This window comes from Hipposideros armiger, unplaced genomic scaffold (genome assembly GCF_001890085.2).
Source record: "Hipposideros armiger isolate ML-2016 unplaced genomic scaffold, ASM189008v1 scaffold_48, whole genome shotgun sequence".
NCBI lineage: Eukaryota > Metazoa > Chordata > Mammalia > Chiroptera > Hipposideridae > Hipposideros > Hipposideros armiger.
The window spans coordinates 1,027,222-1,046,238 of record NW_017731398.1 but is presented as its reverse complement, the minus strand read 5'-3'; the positions used below and the strand labels follow the sequence as shown (position 1 = coordinate 1,046,238).

At 44.8% G+C, this 19,017-nt stretch overlaps 1 protein-coding gene across 2 annotated transcripts in view; it reads left to right on the top strand.

The window, feature by feature from the left end:
• Positions 1-19,017, top strand: part of CRTC3 (CREB regulated transcription coactivator 3) — a 91,127-nt gene extending 72,110 nt beyond the window's left edge. The window contains exons 7-15 of one of the 2 annotated variants that reach the window (XM_019640219.1): positions 229-264; positions 3,540-3,625; positions 5,192-5,241; positions 6,190-6,407; positions 10,028-10,326; positions 13,235-13,435; positions 13,521-13,601; positions 14,921-15,023; positions 15,467-19,017. In XM_019640219.1, coding sequence (XP_019495764.1) covers positions 229-264; positions 3,540-3,625; positions 5,192-5,241; positions 6,190-6,407; positions 10,028-10,326; positions 13,235-13,435; positions 13,521-13,601; positions 14,921-15,023; positions 15,467-15,672 — 1,280 coding nt within the window. In that variant the 3' untranslated portion in view covers positions 15,673-19,017. Of the gene's footprint in view, positions 1-228; positions 265-3,539; positions 3,626-5,191; positions 5,242-6,189; positions 6,408-10,027; positions 10,327-13,234; positions 13,436-13,520; positions 13,602-14,920; positions 15,024-15,463 lie in introns of both variants that reach the window. The other variant, XM_019640218.1, reaches the window with a different exon arrangement.

The window sequence follows — 19,017 nt, the reverse complement described above, 5'->3', positions numbered from 1 at the left end:
AAAAAAGTTAAGACTGAGATCATTTTAAAGGAGAAGGAAAGTAGATAGGCACCAGCTTTAGACTTAAAGTAGCATATCTATCTTAATTTTAACACAAATACTAATATACCTTAGATTAACATCAGTGTACCAAAATTGTTGGAATTTTCAGAATTCTATTTCTAATTCATGAAAAATAAAAATGAAAGCACAATATAACATTGTTTTTCTTTTTTTCTTCCCCACTAGGTTTCTGTGATGGTGAGAACGATGGACAAGGGGAAGGTATGAATTGATTTTGCCACTGTGCTGGGTGCGATGTTGACGGTAGTTTACATAACCTCCTTTCAACATCTGAACTAATTAATACTCATGTTTCAGGATTTCCCAAAGTGCTCACAACTATGGATTGGTTTACTTTTCTGAGATGCTCTATAAAATTAGGGCTAGCCATGCCCAGGTCCCCAAGAAAGGAAATGTATGGTTCGATTACAAAGGTGCCTCATCATCCGAGTCCAACACAGTCTGAAGGTGGTGCAGGGAAGCAAACGTTGTCATCACATGAAAAAATTAGTGAATGGGTCACTAACACCACTAGTTATTCCAATATCCCTCCCTCCTCAACTGTCTCTGCCCATTTAGAAAGTTTTGTGAGTCAGTAATTGACAGATATAAATAAGCAATTTGGGGGAAATGCAAATTGATTGCAAAATGAAATTGCAGCTCTTGCAGAAGATACTGAGTTTTATGAAGCCAATTAAAGTAATGTAAGAGATCTACTGAAATGACACTCAAAGCCATTGAGAAATGAGGGCCTGACACAGTTCATTTATTCATTCAGTACCAGGCACTGTTTTCTTTTCCTTAAATGTTTATAATCTGAAATTTAATTTTCACAATCTGAAAGTGAACAAATCAGTTAGGTTTCTATATTGCACAGGTGAGGACAGGTGGGGAGGATGATATATGAAGAGCCTTTTGTACCAGAGGCACAATTCTCTGTCATTGTCCCATGTACTCCTTTTCTGGGCAAGCCACTGTAGGCCATGACTAAATCATGAAAAGTGGCGACATCAATAAACATTCACTAGGACAGAAATTTCAAAATGGCTTCAATGTTCTTTGCATTCCCCCAGTTAATTCTTTGAACAATTCCCAACCAGTTTTGGATATGAAAAGAGACTAAAAACAATGAACTTTTTAAGAAAGCAGCCTGGCATCTGCCCCAACCATATTCCTGTGACCAAGCTCTTAGAAGAAGTTGCTTTGAGTCATGAAACCACCTTACTCAGCCCTTGAAACTTTTCCTGTCATCTAATAGTACCTTACAAAGCAGTCAAAAATTTTAATTTTTGATTCTTGAGTGTCTCATTATGTTGCTTTATGAAGGCTCTCAAGCCTATTATTCCCGCCCTCCAGTTTGAGAGTCAACTGCAGGGCCGGTGTTTGCCTGGCACTATTTTTCAGCACTTCCCAGTGGTGAATAAAATAAAGACCCTTGTGGAGTTCACATTTCCAAAGCAGCTTATGTTAACAGTTAACCAGGTAACATTTAAAGAAAAAGTCAAACAAGGATGTTGGCAAGATAAATTCTTCAGGGCCTGCCGAGTGGCGCATTGGTTAAGAGCTGGCTTGGGACGCCAGAGGGCCCCGGTTCGGATCCCACATATGAGGGCCAGTGACACTGCCCTCTACAGCTAAGATGCTGAACAACAGCTCAACCTGAGTCACCGGGGACGGTGTAGGCTGCAGCCCCTGCTGCAGTGGGTTGCCATGGGCTACCCTGTGTAGCCAGCAGCCAGGATGAGCGTCCAGAAGCCGCTGTGAGCAGCCGTCCAGAAGCCGGCGACTGATCTGCCTCACCCGGGAAAAGCGCAATGATGGTGCTAACTTGGGCCAGTGAAGCAACGTCCTCCACAACTAGACTGAAGAACAAAAGGACAGCAACTTATCTGTTCCCCTTCCCCAATTCCCCAGCGCTATTCCCATCCCCCAATTCCCCAATAAAAAATCTTAAAAAAAAAAAAAAGATAAATTCTTCAAAAGAGGATGGTTTGACTGTCATGATGAAAAGAGAGACCTGGGAACATTGATAAAGCCTGGAATATTTGAGTAGGAATGACAGCTGCTGTGATGGTGTGAGGAGGTTAGCTGTGAAGACATTGCATCATACTCTATTACAGGGCTGGCAGGGAAACTACACCCCCATCCATCCTTAACTCATTCTAAGAGTCCACCAATGCAATTATGTCCTAAGTTTTAGTAAATATAAAATAAACTTATTTTAGAGTTTTTCTTTCTATTTTTCAAACCTTTTTCTCAGAATTTACTCTGAAATTTTGGTTCGCTTTAAGTGACTTCTTTCTGGGCCTGTTATCCTTGGGTATCCTGTGTGGGGTTAAAACAGGACAGTCATGACAGACCAGAGCTTCTGTGGGCAGTGAAACCTAACTGCATTTGCAGTTCTGAGCAGTCACCAGTGTCTCTAATGTTGAATCCCCTTCCTGGTATCCGATCCCTTAATTGGTGATAGCTGGCCCTTGTCTTCGCATCTCTCTCTGAGAACAAGTTGTCCCTTGTCTTACGCTCAGCATTCCTGGTGTACTTGGCATGACTGAGAACATTAAAGCAGAAAGCCCTGGAATGGTCCCTTCGTATGGAGCTAGGTGGCTTTATAGCATTAAAGAGTCAGTAGGAGTCACTTCAGCTGCCCAGCCCCAAATGCTCTGCGTTCTGGCTTCTCCCCACCCCCACACTCCCAGCCCGTTCCCAGGTAACTTCACAGCCACCAAGTCGCCCATATAATATTCCACTTCTACCTTTCTGACTATCCTCATTCATTCTGTCCTAGATTATTGTGGGTCTCTTCTCATCCCTCTTCTTTCATTCTCTTTTTTCCAAATTTCCCGGGCCCTCCCTGGCCTGTCCTTGACCTTCCAAACTTTATTTCCTACCACTCTCCTCTACTTACCCTACTACACTCCAGTTGAAAAGAGCAGCTTTACTCAGTACCGTGTTTTCCCGAAAATAAGACCGGGTCTTATATTAATTTTTGCTCCAACAATCTACATTTATTCATGTACAAAAATCTACATCTATTCAAACAGTCATGTCTGGCTGACGATCTTAACTGGGGCTTATGTTTGGGGTAGGGCTTATATTACGAGCATCCTGAAGAATGCTAGGGCTGATTTTCCAGTTAGGTCTTTTCAGGGAAACAGAAACACGGTTGTAGTCCACCATTTCCCCTCTCTCACCTTTATTCTTCTTTCCTCTTCTCTGGGAGTGCCCTTCCTTCTCGGCACTTCCTTACCTCTCATGGGCCTCCACTCGTTTCTCCATTCAATCATGGGTATTAGATAGATTATAAGTTTCTTAAAGGCTGAGTCCATGACTTACTCATCTATATAACCCAACAGCAATACTGAAAACACAAACACTTTTCCTAGTAAATAGTCAATAAATCTGTGAAATAAATGATTTTTTTACAAATATAATTTGGCCCAAAGTGGGATGGCTGCCATCTAATGCAATGAATGTGCTTTTTTCCTCCCCTTTAGTGGTATCTTTCCCTGGGCCACTGAAAGAAGAGAACCTGTTAACTGTTGCCAAGCCACTGCCAAAACAACTATGGGAGACCAAGGAGGTGGGTGAGCTGCACTCAGCTGTGTTTGTTGTCACTGAATATTTGTACTTCAGAGGTCATTGTCAAATCCTGCAGAGGAGAAAACAAGAGGAATTGGAAAAAAAAGGAAGGGAGGGTTTGTCTGAGGACAGAGATAGGAAGCATACACTAGGGAAGGATGGTTCAAATAAAAATGATCACAGCATGTTGATGAATTAGTTCAGTGATCTCTTGGCCTCCTAATCTGCATGTGAATTGACTCATTCAGAAAAACATGTCAGTCCCTCAGATCTCATTCATGTCGCTAAAAGCGCTGAAACCTGTGACAAGTCATAGGCTGACTTTTCTGTTTTGTAGCCAACACCTTCTACCACTCACCAGCTTCTATCCAGAATTGCCAGTTCACCAGATAACCCTTTTTTTAACCGAGGGCATTTGACCTGAGTCCTCAGGGACACAGTAGACAAGTCATCTGTTTTATGATTTCTGTGAGCCTTTGAGCATTTGTATCTGCAGTTGTGCTAGCTGACCGCCCCCTCGCTCTCACTGTGGGAGAGGGGGAGGTCCCACGGCACTTGACTCTGACTCGGCCCTTCTTCCTTTAGGGAAGCTGTGTGGCCTTTGAAAGAAAACAGTTCGTCGTCCCAGTCCTTAGTGATGCTCCTTGCAATGGCTTGTGTATTCTCCATACTTAATTATCCTGCCCGTTTAGGCTTCCTCTGGTCCAGTTCCATTTTCTTCCGCCACGTCCAGCGGGTCATCGTTAGCATTAGGGTGGGCTTGGAAGGTCTTTTGTAAAAGCAGGATATATTTGATGTTTCATCTTTTGGGGGAAAAGGGAGATATGATTTAAAATTCAAATCCTTAAACATAGGAGAAGCAGCTGCACTATCTTTTTAACTGTGGGAGACACAGGTGGTTTGGGAGGCTTTTATCATATCTCTTCCAGCAAAGGCGGCAGCGGCACCTCTCGTCCCTGAGTCCCAGGGTCTGCTCCCCGGGAAGAGGTGCTCACCTCCCTTAATTTTTAAGGATTGACAGTTCCCCAGAAATCATTTCTGGGAGAAGACTTGAGCCAATAGGTTCATTCATGTTTTTCAACATACAGTATGTTTAATGAGCACCTTTGCCAGGCATTCTAGGTTTGGGGATTCTGCAATAAACAAAATTAAAATTCCTGCCCCCCTTCCCCCAGCTTGTTTTCTAGTTGAAATATTTATTTTTTTCTCACATTTCTACTTTCTTCACCTTGTTTTATTTTTTTGTTTTCTTCTTTTCCTTTCAGGCCATTTGGAAAAGGAATGTTTATTTAAAAGCTCTATATGTAAAATATTAGCCTTTTTAAAGGAAATATTCATTTAGAAGATAAATTAACAAAACATGAAATTAAGAAAATTCATTAATGTTATGCCTCCCTTACACCTGGAAAAGTCTAATCAAAACTTAAATGGTTGCTATGTGAAGATACTATTTACATATGTCGGCTCTTGCTTGCACTGACAGGAGCCCCAAGACACTTATAAAGACACTTTAAACACTTGAATTTGGCTTTCCAGTGAGTAAGCCCAGCTTTCTGTTTCTCCCCAGATTCAGTCCCTGTCAGGGCGCCCTCGATCCTGTGATATTGGAGGTGGCAAGTAAGTAGTGTTCTTTCTGTCCATGGCTCAGAGACTGTCCTAACATTTTTCCTGAAAGGAGGGATGGCCAAGGGAGACACACAACATGGCCAGAGCTTGGCCCATAGGCTGGGGTAGCCACATGTGCAGACCAGGGCTGAGGTAGGAAGAGAGTGGGAAGCACTGAGGACGTGGGCTCCCTCTCTACATGTTTCAACGCAGAACTCCAAGGAGTTGGAGAATTCTGAATTAGAATCTGGCCTTCCAGGCTGTCATGAAGGTATAATTTGTCAAGACAGAAACATAGAACATAGTTCATTTAAGGATTTGTTCATTTGGTTTATAACTTTAAAAGATGTAAACTGATGGTCTGCGGGCCTCTATTCGTGCTCTGGCTGCAGGCCTGCATGTGTTAAGGGTGGGCCTGACCACCATACACACACTGCTTGTCCATCATCACACCTCCACACAGTCCGGTGCATGGCACAGTGACCAGCCAACAGATTTTGATAAATGAATGGTAACATCTCTCTCTCATTTTAAATTCTGTGAAAACTATAAATGAAACACTATATCTTACAAGGTATCTAATTGATACAGAGATACTTTGGAAAGATAATTTAGAAACCTAGCAAACAGAACTGTATAAATATAGAGCAGTGCCTCACATTTTATAGTGCATTATGATTTTTAAAGTCCTTTTGATCAGTTATCTAATCTGGTCTTGGAAAATATTTCTGTAAAGTGGGCCTAGGTGACATCCTCAGCCCAAGATAACAAATAAGGAAGTGGCACTTCAGAAAGGTTAAACCAAGGATGTAAGTTCTCAGGACAAGGAAGCGAGAGCCTACATGGCGACTGGGATCTTTGATACCCGCTGCTTTTATTTGAAAAGGAAAAGTACCATACATGCCCTAGTCCCCCAAGCCTAATGATTTCAGAAAGTAATACTTATCTGTCCTTTTTCAGCACTTTTCCACACAACGGTCAAAACATAGGTCTCTCACCATTTCTGGGGTCCCTGAACACTGGGGGTTCACTGCCAGATCTGACCAACCTCCATTACTCGGCACCCCTGCCAGCCTCCCTGGACACCGGTGACCACGGCTTTGGCAGTATGAGCATGGGGAATAGTATGGGCAACCTTCCTGCTGCTATGACTCACCTGGGCATAAGAAACTCTTCTGGTAAGTATCCCTGCTCTGTAAGGACCTTGCCCGGGTCCCCTGGTGGCTTAATCATAGGTGGTCCCCGGTCAGGTGTCCTGTGAGTGGATCATGGAATAAGAGTGACTGCATCTGATTTACAGATGATAATGTAGTTTGTGACCCTGGTGACATTTTGCTTTGGTGGCTGTATTTCTGCTGGATGCCATGGGCTCTGCAGCAGCTCTGCTAAACCTCCTTTATTGTCTTCACCTGCCCGTGTGTCCCAGGGACTTGGAGAAAAGGATTTGAAAGTTAAGAAACAAGTGTCCATTCTATTCTTTTTTTTTTTTTTAAGATTTTATTGGGGAACTGGGGGAGGGAACAGTGCTGGGGAATCGGGGGAAGGGGAACAGACAAGTTGCTGCCCTTCTGTTCCCCAGTCTAGCTGTGGAGGACGTTGCTTCACTGGCCCATGTTGGTATCATCATCGTGCTTTTCCTGGGTGAGGCAGTCACTCGCCGGCCATTGGACGGCCACTCACGGCAGCTCATGGCAGCCGACTGCAGCAGCGACTGCAGCCTATGTGAGTTGGTGACTCATGGCAGCCCAGCTCCAGGTCGAGCTGTTGTTCACCATCTTAGTTATAAAGAGTGCAGCGTCACTGGCCCTCATGTGGGATCCGAACTGGGGCCTTGCTGCTCAGAGCTGGCATCCCAAGCCAACTTTCAACCAACGCGCCACTCGGCCGGCCCCAATACATATATATTTTAAATAGAAAGCTACCACAGTTCAAAATTATTGGCTCAAATTTTGAGAAGTGCTAAAAAATGTGGCATGTAGCTGTATTAAAATGCTACCCAGCGCCGGCCGAGTGGCTCAGTTGGTTAAGAGCTCGCTCAAGAGTGTGAGCTCTGAGCAATAGTGGTATGATGCCCGGCCTGAGCTGAGCTGCCGCTGAGCTCCAACAGGTGGCAGGATGGTTCAGCTAAAAAAAAAGAGTTGGCTTGGGATGCCAGCTCTGAGCAGCAAGGCCCCAGTTCGGATCCCACATGAGGGCCAGTGACGCTGCACTCTTTATAACTAAGATGGTGAACAACAGCTCGACCTGGAGCTGGGCTGCCAGCAGTTGCCGGCGATAGCGTGAGCCAGAGTGAGCGGCCATCCAATGGCCGGCAAGCAACTTCCTCACCCTGGAAGAACGCAATGATAATACCAACATGGGCCAGTGTGGCGACGTCCTCCACAACTAGACTGAAGAACAAAAGGACAGCAACTTGTCTGTTCCCCTTCCCCAATTCCCCAATAAAATCTTTAAAAAAATAAATAAATTTTTTTTTAAATAAAAATAAAATAAAATGCTACCCAGATTGTGACTTGGGTGTCACTGTATGAGTCTGAGCACCTACAGCTCAGACCCCATGTGACTACATTTGCTTGAACTCTGACAGATGCTCTTGTCAGCGTCTAGGGCAGTTGTTAACCCCCCACAGTAACAGTCATTTTCTTTGGAAGGGATCCTCAGTGACAGGCTTTCAGTGGGGAAAGTGCTTGCCGGTTTCCACTCTGGGTTCAACAAGACTTGTCCACGCAGATCAGAACTCACCACTCAAATGAGAGTAACCCCCTTCATGGAGGCCCCCTGGAAGGTTCTCTAATGTTTGCAGTGATGCTGCCATCATGCAACATAATTTTAGGCTTGAAGAATTGATTTCAGTGACCACCTTTATTTTTTATTCTTTTGGTCATTTTATTATCCTGCTGGTTTACTTATGTGACGTAGTCAATTCTCTATGAACAAAGACATCTAAGTCACATAATCTAAGTCACATAAATGGGCCGTAGGGAAGCTGGCGTTCTTTGCTACAGCCTCTGACAGTTTGCTTCAACTGAAAATGCCATGTTGAATTGCTGGCTATTATTTTTCTCAAACAAGCATTATTTTGTCCAGAACGTGTCAGAACCGGTGTCAAGTTTTTATAGTTCCTAGACATGGAATTTAAAATACATGGTACACGAAGTTACCCGTGTTTCTTTAAAGATGTTTGTGCTTCCTTTCTGAATGGGCTTTGTTTTAAATCAAAATTCATATCTTTAGCTCTAATTCTAATTCTTTTTTTTTTTTAAGATTTTTATTGGGGAATTGGGGGATGGGAACAGCATTGGGGAATCGGAGGAAGGGGAACAGATAAGTTGCTGTCCTTTTGTTCTTCAGTCTAGTTGTGGAGGACGTTGCTTCACTGGCCCATGTTGGCACCATCATTGCGCTCTTCTGGGGCGAGGCAGATCAGTCGCTGGCTTCTGGATGGCTGCTCACTGCGGCTGCTGGCCGCTCATGCCAGCTGCTGGCTACACAGGGTAGCCCATGGCAACCCACTGCAGCAAGGGCTGCAGCCTACACCGTCCCCGGTGACTCACAGCAGCCCAGCTCCAGGTTGAGCTGTTGTTCAGCATCTTAGCTCTGGAGGGCAGTGTCACTGGCCCTCACATGTGGAATCCGAACCCGGGGCCCTCTGGCGTCCCAAGCCAGCTCTTAACCAATGCACCACTCGGCTAGCCCTCTAATTGTAATTCTTAATTGAACCAGCTGAATCTCTGACCTTTACATGAAGAGTTAGGTGGTGGAACAACTTGTAGGGGTTTTATCAGAGACATCCTTCCTACCTTTTAAAAGTTATTTGTCAGCTAAAAATGCTTTATTTTGTCATTTCTTCATTTCCATCATTTTTACCTAACACTTAATTTTTATCAACATGAAACAATACATGGTTTTGCTCACTCCAACTGCTGGTCCAAGAATGACGGGCTGAACTTTGAAACATGGGTTTTGCCAGTTGACATGCACAGCAGCAGCATTCAGTCACAGGGCAAAGCCATTTCATGCCAGGCCCATGCCAGGTGCCAAGGATCCAACAGGGCGTAGGAGAGGGTCTCTGGCCCCTTTGAGCTTCTACCCTAGCAACCTGTGTCATGGAAATGTCTTTCCCAAACTCTCTTGCTCATGTTAAAATTCACTACCCTCCTCCCAAAATAAAACTAACCAGCAGCAAAAACTTCCTTTTCCCTGAACTAGAATAGACTGTGATGAACAATTTCTCGGGAGCCAGAAAAACAAAGAGATAGGAACTATGGGGCAGGGGACATGGAGAGTGTCCCTTCCTATGACTCTCTGGTGCACTCAGGGTATTTGAAGGGCCCACTGAGGCACTCCCTGAGAGTGATGCCTCTCAGTGAAAGATGTTCTCCAAAGTCAGCAGAGGGTCCGAGCAGTGTGCTTGGGACAGAGCCATTCAGGGCCCCTAAACAGACTTTGTTGTACAGACCTGGGTCCTCTCCCTGGGCTGGAGCTGGGTCCTCTCCCTGGGCTGGAGCAGAAGCACATTTGCTTCTGCTGCCCACTGCTCACCTGGTCCTGCTCTCTGAGCAGGCCTTTACGCAGTCTCCTTCCTCTGAAGAAAATCCATTCTCCTCTTGATGGCGTCGTTTCCTTGCTGTTGGTACACCTGATACATTTTCAATAGGAGAGTTGCCGAAGAGCTCCTTCATATGCAGAATCGTCATCAAATAGGGATCGTAGGAAGTAAAGTTTTCTTTAATCTTTGGAAAACAAAGGATTTGGTCTGAAATTATGACAAGTAACTTGTGAATTTGTTGTCTTCCAGGTCTCCAGAGTTCCCGGAGTAACCCCTCCATCCAGGCCACGCTCAATAAGACGGCGCTTTCCTCCTCCCTAAACAGCCACCCGCAGACATCTGTTCCCAATGCCTCTGCTCTTCACCCTTCGCTTCGTCTCTTTTCCCTTAGCAACCCATCTCTTTCTACCACAAACCTGAGCGGCCCCTCTCGGCGCAGGCAGCCTCCTGTCAGCCCCCTCACGCTTTCTCCTGGCCCTGAAGCACATCAAGGATTCAGCAGACAGTTCTCTTCCACTAGCCCACTGAACCCGTATCCCGCGTCACAGGTAAAAACCAACTACAATGAAACAGCCTGAAGAATATAGGAATTGCTTTCCTTCTCTGCATGACTTCGGATTGGGTCCGTTCCACCAAGCATTGTCTGTGAGGTCTCAAATGCAGTCAGTTCTCACTTATATGTAAAATCAGAGAGAGCAGAAATGTGAATAATTGAGAACTCATGAATGATTTTCTAAGAGTAGGCATGTAGTGTTGATTATTCCTAAGCAGACATTGAATAGTTTGTAGTCACTTAAAGTTGAAGTTCGGGGAAAGGGTCAGGTGTAGAGGATGCAGGTCAGATATGTGTACGTTAGCTAAGGGTGACCAGGCTGGGATTTTAAAATTGGTATGGAAAATCAACTGGCTCTGTAAGTACTTTCAACCCCAGGGGAAAGCCAAAAAGGACATTTATCGATAGTACCTTCCTGAAGCTTTGATATTAGACCTCTTCCCTAACTACAACTACAGATTTGAGAAACAGTGCTTTCATTGTTCACAAAATACCAGGTGTAATAAGGATCATATATAAAAGAACCCAAAGAAGTCTGTTTAGAGGGAAGCTGAAGAAAGTCCCAAGCCCGTGACAGAAGTTCAGGAACTGAAACATCGTATTTTGACTTGTTGACTTTGTTTTTATTCTAAGCTCTTAGGGTGGTTCTTACCAAAATCATCAACGAATATATTTTTAACCTGTTGGTCCCTCCCTGGGTACATTATAACATCATTTACTCACCACTTCTCCATAAATGAGTAATGACTTAGCAAGTAGGACTGGACAAAACACAACGGAAGGATTAGCAGACCCAGTTATTAGTCATTCTTCACCAATTACTAGCTTTGGGCTTTTGGGAAGAGGTGAGAGGGTATTTCATAATTGTTTTGTTTTTGTTTTTGTTTTTGTTTTAATGGTCGTTTTTATGTTATTGGATTGCCTTTAACTTTATTTTGCAAGATTATTTGATAGGATATAAAAAATATTACACTGGCTTTCTAGATACATTTTAAGGAGTCTGTATGGATAGAGAGCATCCTCTTTCAAATGTTTCTGCTTTTTTTATTGGCTTAATATTTAGATTTTTTTTTAAAAAAATAAATGTTATTTATACACATAGTTTAAAAAGTTAAGTAATTCTAAAGGACTTGTTATGAATTTACAGTTTCTCCTTTCCCACTAACCATATTTCTCACTCCCTAGTGATGGCTGCTTTCAACCATTTTAGCTAATCTCTTTAGTATAACCATGTTATCTCATGCTTATTCTGCTTTAGATTTTTAGTGTTAGGTATTATCAATGACATCCAATCATGGAAGATTAGGGTTTCATTCTCTTTCAGCTCCCCCAATCCTTCCCCTCACATTCACACATTTCCTAGTCATCCTCCTCATTCTTCACAATGAAGTTTATTATAATTTTGATTAAATCAGTACTTAGTGTTTAGTGTTTTCATAGTTATAATAATGTAGTCAGAATTTAACAATGTAGTATATTATGATTAACAAAATGAACATTTTTTTTTCCTCCTGGGAGTTAATAAATGTCTTACTTTTCTGTTAGTCTGGTTTTCTATGTATGTATTACTAATTCAACCCAAACTCTCAGAATTGAGTTGCTCTCCTCTCAATACAGTTAAAAAACAAATCCTCCAATAGCTTTGCAAGAAAGAGTATATGGCATGATTTAAATATGTCTGTATTCTACCCACCATTTCATTAATAATTGGCTGGATACAGAATACTAAATTTGAAATAATTATCTCTTGAGATTTTGAAGTTATTAATCCATTGCCTTTTAGCTTCCAGAGCTGCTTTTGAGAAATCCAGTGTCATTCTGATTCCTAATACTTTGATTGAAATCTTTTTTTTCCCAGGAGGCTTGTAGGATCTTCCTTTTGTCCCCCGTTTACTGAAGCTTCAGGATAATGTGACTTGACATAAGTCTAGATATTCGGTAGATTTCTTCAATCTGGAAACTCATGTTCTTCATTTCTGGGAAATTTTGTTTAATTATTCCTTTGTTGATTTCTTTCCCTGAGAGCTAAATTGGGAAAGAAAGGTGGCAGGCTCAAGTTCAATACCATCTTTTCAGTAGCACATCTCACCTGCGAGGGCCGGGGGTGCCTTGTCCACAGACTCTTCGTTGTCCTGCCTCCAGAGTAGAACCCTCCAGCCTCCCTGCAGGTCAGGGCTATGAAGCCTGCCTGCTTTTCAGTAAACTTTGACAACATCCTCCTGGATTCAGCTCCATCTGCACCCCCTGCTGCCTGCCGCCCCAATTCCTGAAGGCATCGGATTCTGTGATAAAAATCAGACTGACTCTGGTTTCTCCACTCCCACTTGGCATTTGACCTTCTCAGCTCTGCCAAGCCAGTCACTACTTGTCCATCTGCTTTTCATTTTCCAAATTTTGTTGCCATTTCTTCTCTCCCATTATCTTGTTCCTCATGTTGTTTATTATATTTTTATTGTAATTATTGTTTAGTGTCATTTATGAATGTTTACTGTTATTTAATGTTTTAGTGTGTTTAGCAGAGTTCTGAGAGACAGTAGAACTAAATGCTTTTTTCAGTCTTCCATCTTTAACCTGAAGTTATGGATTAAAAAAAAAAAACCATGGTTGTCACTGAGAAAACTGAGAGGAAACTAGTTAAATTGGCTGGGGTTTTTGGTTTTTGTTTGTTTGTTTTTGTTTTTTAAGACAGTAGAAATTGTCATTGAATGGGGAATGGTTTGGGGGGAAGTGAAATTTGAGATATACTTTGAAGGAGCAGAAATAGGCTTCTCAGAGCACAGCACAGAATGCCTCTGTGAAGAGGATCTCAAGCTTTTTCCTCACTGTGACATTTCCTAATTGTAAAGGACTCACTGCTAGAAACTCAGAAGCTAAGCTAATTGGTGTCTTTGTTTGTTTTACAGATGATGTCCTCTGATCGAAGCCCGCTTTCCTTCCTGCCCACAGAAGCTCAAGCTCAAGTGTCCCCACCACCCCCATACCCCACATCCCAGGAGCTCCCCCAGCCCCTCCTACAGCAACCTCACACCCAGGAGCTCTCTGCTCAGCAGCCACAGGCAGCCTCATCACTGCCCCAGTCAGACTTCCAGCTCCTGACAGCCCAGGTGAGTCCCAGCAGGAACACAGGTCAGGAGGGAATGCGTATTTCGCCTTGTGTTCCAAGCTAAATGGTTCTCTCCTTTCCTGAAGGGCTCATCTTTGACCAACTTCTTCCCACCCATCAGCTTTGACCAGCAGTCCATGAGGCCAGGCCCAGCCTTTACTCAACAGGTGAGTGATCACCTGGGCCTGCCTCTTCTCAGAGCAGGAACTGTTGTTGTGCAGTGTGCAACCCACACCACACAGACTAGGTACTCTCCTCTGATTTCAGATGTGCTTGGTGGCTAAGAGAGCCTGGAATCTCCCCTAGCCCTAAAATGCTGGTGCTGGCTGCCGTATTTAGTGTCAGGCCTCAGCAGGGGAACTATTTGAACAAGTGATAGAAGACTTGTGTTGACCCTCTAGTCATAGAATCGTAGAACCGTCCATACTGGAAGGGATCATACAGTCCACTGATCTGTCACGTTAAGGAGGCTGAGGCCCAGGGAGGGCGTACTTAGCCTGCAGGCCTAGTTGCTGTGCCCGGCATAGTGTGTGGCCTCCCAGGAGAGCTTGATCCTGCTGGGGCCAGAGGTCCTTCCCTAAGATGTTTTCATTCAGCCATTTCCTTTTACTTTTTAATTTTTCCCTAACACTGACCATTTTTAATATTCCCTAGATTTTTTAAGGTTCAGTAAGTATGACTTGGGCTCTAGGATGGATTAAGGACAGAAGGAGCACTTTCCATGTCTTAATAATAATAACAGTAAAATAAATAAAGACAGATATTTCCTGAGTAGGCTGTGGTAAAGACTCATGGTAAGAACCAATAGTCCTTGCCTTCCTGTTGTCTGGAGAAGTCATTTTAGTTTTGGTGAATCAGTGTCTACCTGAAAAATGCTGGAAACTCCTACTGTTGAGGGATTAAAAAAAATAATTTAGAGAACTCATTTCTGGAAAGGCACCTAAGATAGAGGCCCAGTTCCAACCAGCCTTCATAGAGGCTTTCTCACAGAGAGGGGCTTGCCTGAGGCTCGTCTCTCTGAGTGTGAAGGAAAGGGTTCCACTTTCACATTTTTCTGGAAACCAAAGAGGAAAAGAGCCCACTGGCTCCCTCAATTCCTTGGTCACCCTTGGAGAGCTTGACAGGATTCCCAAGATGGCAGTTTACACAGGCCTCAGTGTGGCTAAGAAGGAGGGAGATCTGAGATCCGAGGGCACAGAAGCTACAGCTCTTGGTGTCTCCTGGGATGGCATAGGGGGCTGGGCAGTGTGGAATGGGGACAAGTCACCTACACTGTGGACCTCAGGGACTCCTATTCCACCCCTGCATCTGTCACCTGAGAAGAATATTCTACATAAGCTAGCACAGCAGCAAAGCACTCTAGGATTCTAGAGAGATGAGACTAGGAGACAGTTTTCACGTCTGGTGTTGCTCTGGGAGCCCATGGCATTATTCGCTCCTTGGAAGCAGAAATCGTTCCTTACGGTGTAACCTTTGATGCTTCCAGGTGCCCTTGGTGCAACAAGGTCCCCGAGAACCACAGGATCCATTTCATTTGAGACCAAACCTGTATTCCAACTGTGGGAATTTCCCAAACGCCATCCTGACAGGTGAGTGTGGGCCACCCCTCAGCTTCTTCACTCTTTTTATTTTACTGTGTTGACAGATTCCGTTGTAAGCTAGTTTAAACAATAACATCAGATAAAGCAAAAAATGAAAGTCCCCCAGCTCAGCTTTACTTTTTTGAGTTGCAGCTTTCCAGCCCCAGAGACCATGAGACATTTCTGAAATATTTCGTTTTAAGTGATTGACAGCTGTTCAAAGGGAGAAAGCCTGCAAAAATTGGGAGTTGTGGAACTGACTGGAAAGAACGTAGTTTCTAGGGCAAAACTGTAGGCCTGAGAGTGGCTGGGACACAGTGATCACTGTCCTGGTTGGGGAGATGACAGGGACAGCATTTTGGGGATGTCATCAGTTGTGTCCTCTTTGTAGTCTTGGACCCTCACACCTAGTAATTTCTGCTATTGTTCCCTCTCACTGTTGCTTCCAGAAGACTCGAGCTCCAGCCTGTTCAAAGACCTCAGCAGCGCACTGGCGGGCATGCCCGAGGTCAGCCTGAACATGGACACTCCGTTTCCATTGGAAGAAGAGCTCCAGATTGAACCCCTGAGCCTGGACGGACTCAGCATGTTAAGTGACTCCAGCATGGGCCTGCTCGACCCCTCTGTGGAAGAGACATTTCGAGCTGACCGACTATGAACAGAATGGAATGGAACGGGAGAATTTATATCTGAAACAGCCAAAATAGAATGGAATAGAGTGTAGCCAGCTACACCCCTTGGCTTTAGTTATCTTGGGCTTCTGACACAGAAGGAACCAATTCCACAGCTCCTCACTTTCAGATGAGGTCCCATCTCGTACATGGGGGCTTATTCTAGACCACAGAGCTATGCACTGCCTCTGAGCTTGTGGTGCAGGTGATGTTGCTGCAGGCAGGCTGCTTCGGAGCTTCCAATGAATTGGTCATCACTGTGACCCTCACATCTTTTAACTGACCATCTAGTTGGTCAGTGAGTAAAAGCAGAAAATACCATGGAATGGAGGCCCCAGCAGCACTGGGTAGTTCTCAGAACCACTGATCTCAACACTGAAGAAAGGAGCTGGCTGGAGTGGGAGGCACGGAGGGGCCGCAGGCCTTTGGGAGTGAGTGCAGCATGGAGCGGCAGCACCACAACACCAGATGCCGTCTCTGACGAGCTGTCATGTGGGCGCCGGCCAGTTGCTGGTCCAGGGATGTCCAGGGCAGGGCGGGAGCCTTGGCTCCCCCGGGTGCCTTAATTCTGCTATGAAGAAGGATTTCACCAGGAGTCCAAGAACAGACTCGAGTTAAGCAAGCTGAATGCTAATTTGTTTTCTTCCCATTTGTAATCTCTTTTCTGCTGCTTCAGTTCACCTTTTCCTATGGATAGGAGGAAAAGGAAGACTTTTTCATTCAGTCACTGAAAAAAAAAGTCCCTTGGTAAAGGACTAGCCTGAAGAGAAAGAACAGTGCTTCTTCTTGGTGGCTGGGGAAGGAAGAAGGTGACCTGTAGGTATCCTGCAGACACACGACGTGTCCTTCGGACAAGTTCCGGCCAAGCTTCAGACCCATACAGGCCTCCCTCTCTGCCCCCAGCTTGGGGGAATGGCTGGAGGTTTGAATCAGACTCAGCCAGCAGCTGAGCAGCCGCAGAGCGAAGCTCTGGGAACGGGAGTGTTAATGTGACTCCACTGGACCGTAAACTCCTTGAGGGCAGGGACTGTGCCTTATTCATCAATGAACCCCCAGTACCAACAAGTGCCTGGCACTGCACAGGTGCTGTGTAACTGTGTGTTGAATGCATGCATGCATGCATGCATGCATGCATGAATGAATGAATGAATGAATCTATCTGCCTGCTGTAAGGCAGTCTAATCTTTAACTGTCCCTATTCCTTGCCAAATCTTCTCAGAACTTTAGCTTTTCTAACACTCGTGCCTGTGGTTAAATCAAGCATGCACTTTAATATGCTTTTAACACTAGGTGACCAAATCCACCGTTAGACTGGGCACCCGTTCTCCTCGAGGTTTTGCTGCAGAGCAGGTAGGTGCAAACTGCCTTCTGAGTGCCTCCAGAAAGGCTGAGCAAGCTGAGGCCTCCTGAGTGCTAGGGCCTCAGGGGTGCTGGCAGGCCCCACCTCAAAAGACCTTCCCTCTCAGATCCGTGTTTTGCTCTAAATTGCTTTAAAATAGAGATTTGTTCTTTGAGATTGAAAAAATTCTGTAGTAAAATGAAGGCCTAATTCTTGAAACCATCGTTAGTCATTAATACCTTAGCATAAAATAGTATTACCAAATTTCCACCACTGCCTGCTCCCTCTAACTTTGGCCGGATCAGCCCCTGACCAGAAACCTGATGGGTGGGTTTGAAGGGGGCGGAGGGGACGAGGCCAAGCACTCCTGGGGAGGGGTCTGGGCAGATTGCGGGCATGGGAGGCAAGGTAGGAGGACAGGAACACTGAAGAAGAAGTGAAAGATGCTGGGACCTTTGCCCGGATAGCCACTCGTTTCCAGGAGCTACCGGGAATGTCCCTGAAGGTCACTAGGCTTCTTCCAGCCCAAAGAAGCAGGCTGGACTATGCGGGCCTGAATCTGACACATCTGTGCCTTATGGCAAGAGGAGCCTGTCACAGGATCCTGGGCTGCTAACCTCGCCAGACCTCGTCCCATTCCTCCTCTATCTTCAGAGGGACTGCCTGCCCTCCAAGCCTTCTGACAGCCCTGATGGTGTACTGCTTCATCTTCCTCTGTGGAACCCAAGTGTTCTCATTTCACATCAGCCCCCAATCCCCACTGGTGAATTAGGAAATTAACCCAGAGTCCTTGCCGAGCGCTGGCTCAGGAAGGGGCAGTTGGCCTCCCCTTCCCAGCTTTATTCCCTGTTGAACTTTCAGATCCCTTTATACTTGAGATCTTGGGGGCGGAGGTGAGTCTTTGTTAAAGTAAAAGGCCTTTCCTTATGACGGCACACAGCACCCCAGTGTGCCAAGCTGCCTGTCCCGTGTCCAAGGCCCCCGACATCTGATCTGGCCTTTCAGACAGGGGGTGGTGCTGAAGTTATAAGAGGTTTTTATTAAAAGTAGATGTCCCAGCATAATCCACTCTGCACAGTGCCTTACCTGGGGGTCCCAGCTCTCTTTATCTGCGAGGCAGGCCCGCCTTACAGCTGGAGACCCCGAGACCTACATGATGACATGTGGTGCCTCTGGGCTTTCTCCGTGTGACCCATGGACATGGAGGCTCCCAGGAAAACTGACTTGTTTGGGGGAGTATGATGACGACAATAAGGTTTAGCACTGAATTAAATTTGTCCTTAGGTCCATCAGTCCTATCTTTTCCTGTGAAAAGGTTTTGGGCATTATACAACCTACTTTGCTTAGATGGTGTCAAGGACAACCACGGACAGGTATCGCTCTGACCTTCGGCGGGTAAGTCTGCACTCACTGCTGCCTTTGCAACAAACCGGGCGTGGTCCTCGGCATCTGAAGTGGCTGCATACTTCAGAATAAACTACTTTACAATATTTAGTTTTGTTACAAGAAATCATTGGCTGTACTACTCTCATTTACTAGCAGTTGAACAGCATAGAACTAAAAACCTATCTGTGTTTCCATTTTTTTCTTTCTGTACGGTTGTGGTTTTTAGCACATAAGGTGTTAGGAGAAAATGTTCTTGATCGTGTCAAGATGAACATAAATTCTCCTTTGTCCTGTTTCATTTCTCCTAAGTCTACTGTATATTACCTGAGCTGAACTGTTGTGTATTCCAGTCCATTTGCATATTTGAAGACATTTCCGATTCTTATTCTTGTCGGCTCTTCTGATTTATGCACAGATGGTCCTGAGCGTGTTTCCATTGCTTCGTGATGGAACCATCACAGCAACTAATCAGACTTCCCGCCAGTGTCCTAACTCCCAGGTTCCTTGTTAAACGATATTTAAAGATTGGAATTTGTATAAAGTAGCTTCCAAGTTTTATATAATGCATCATTTTACATCTTTCGTAATTAAAAGCACAATAAGTTTG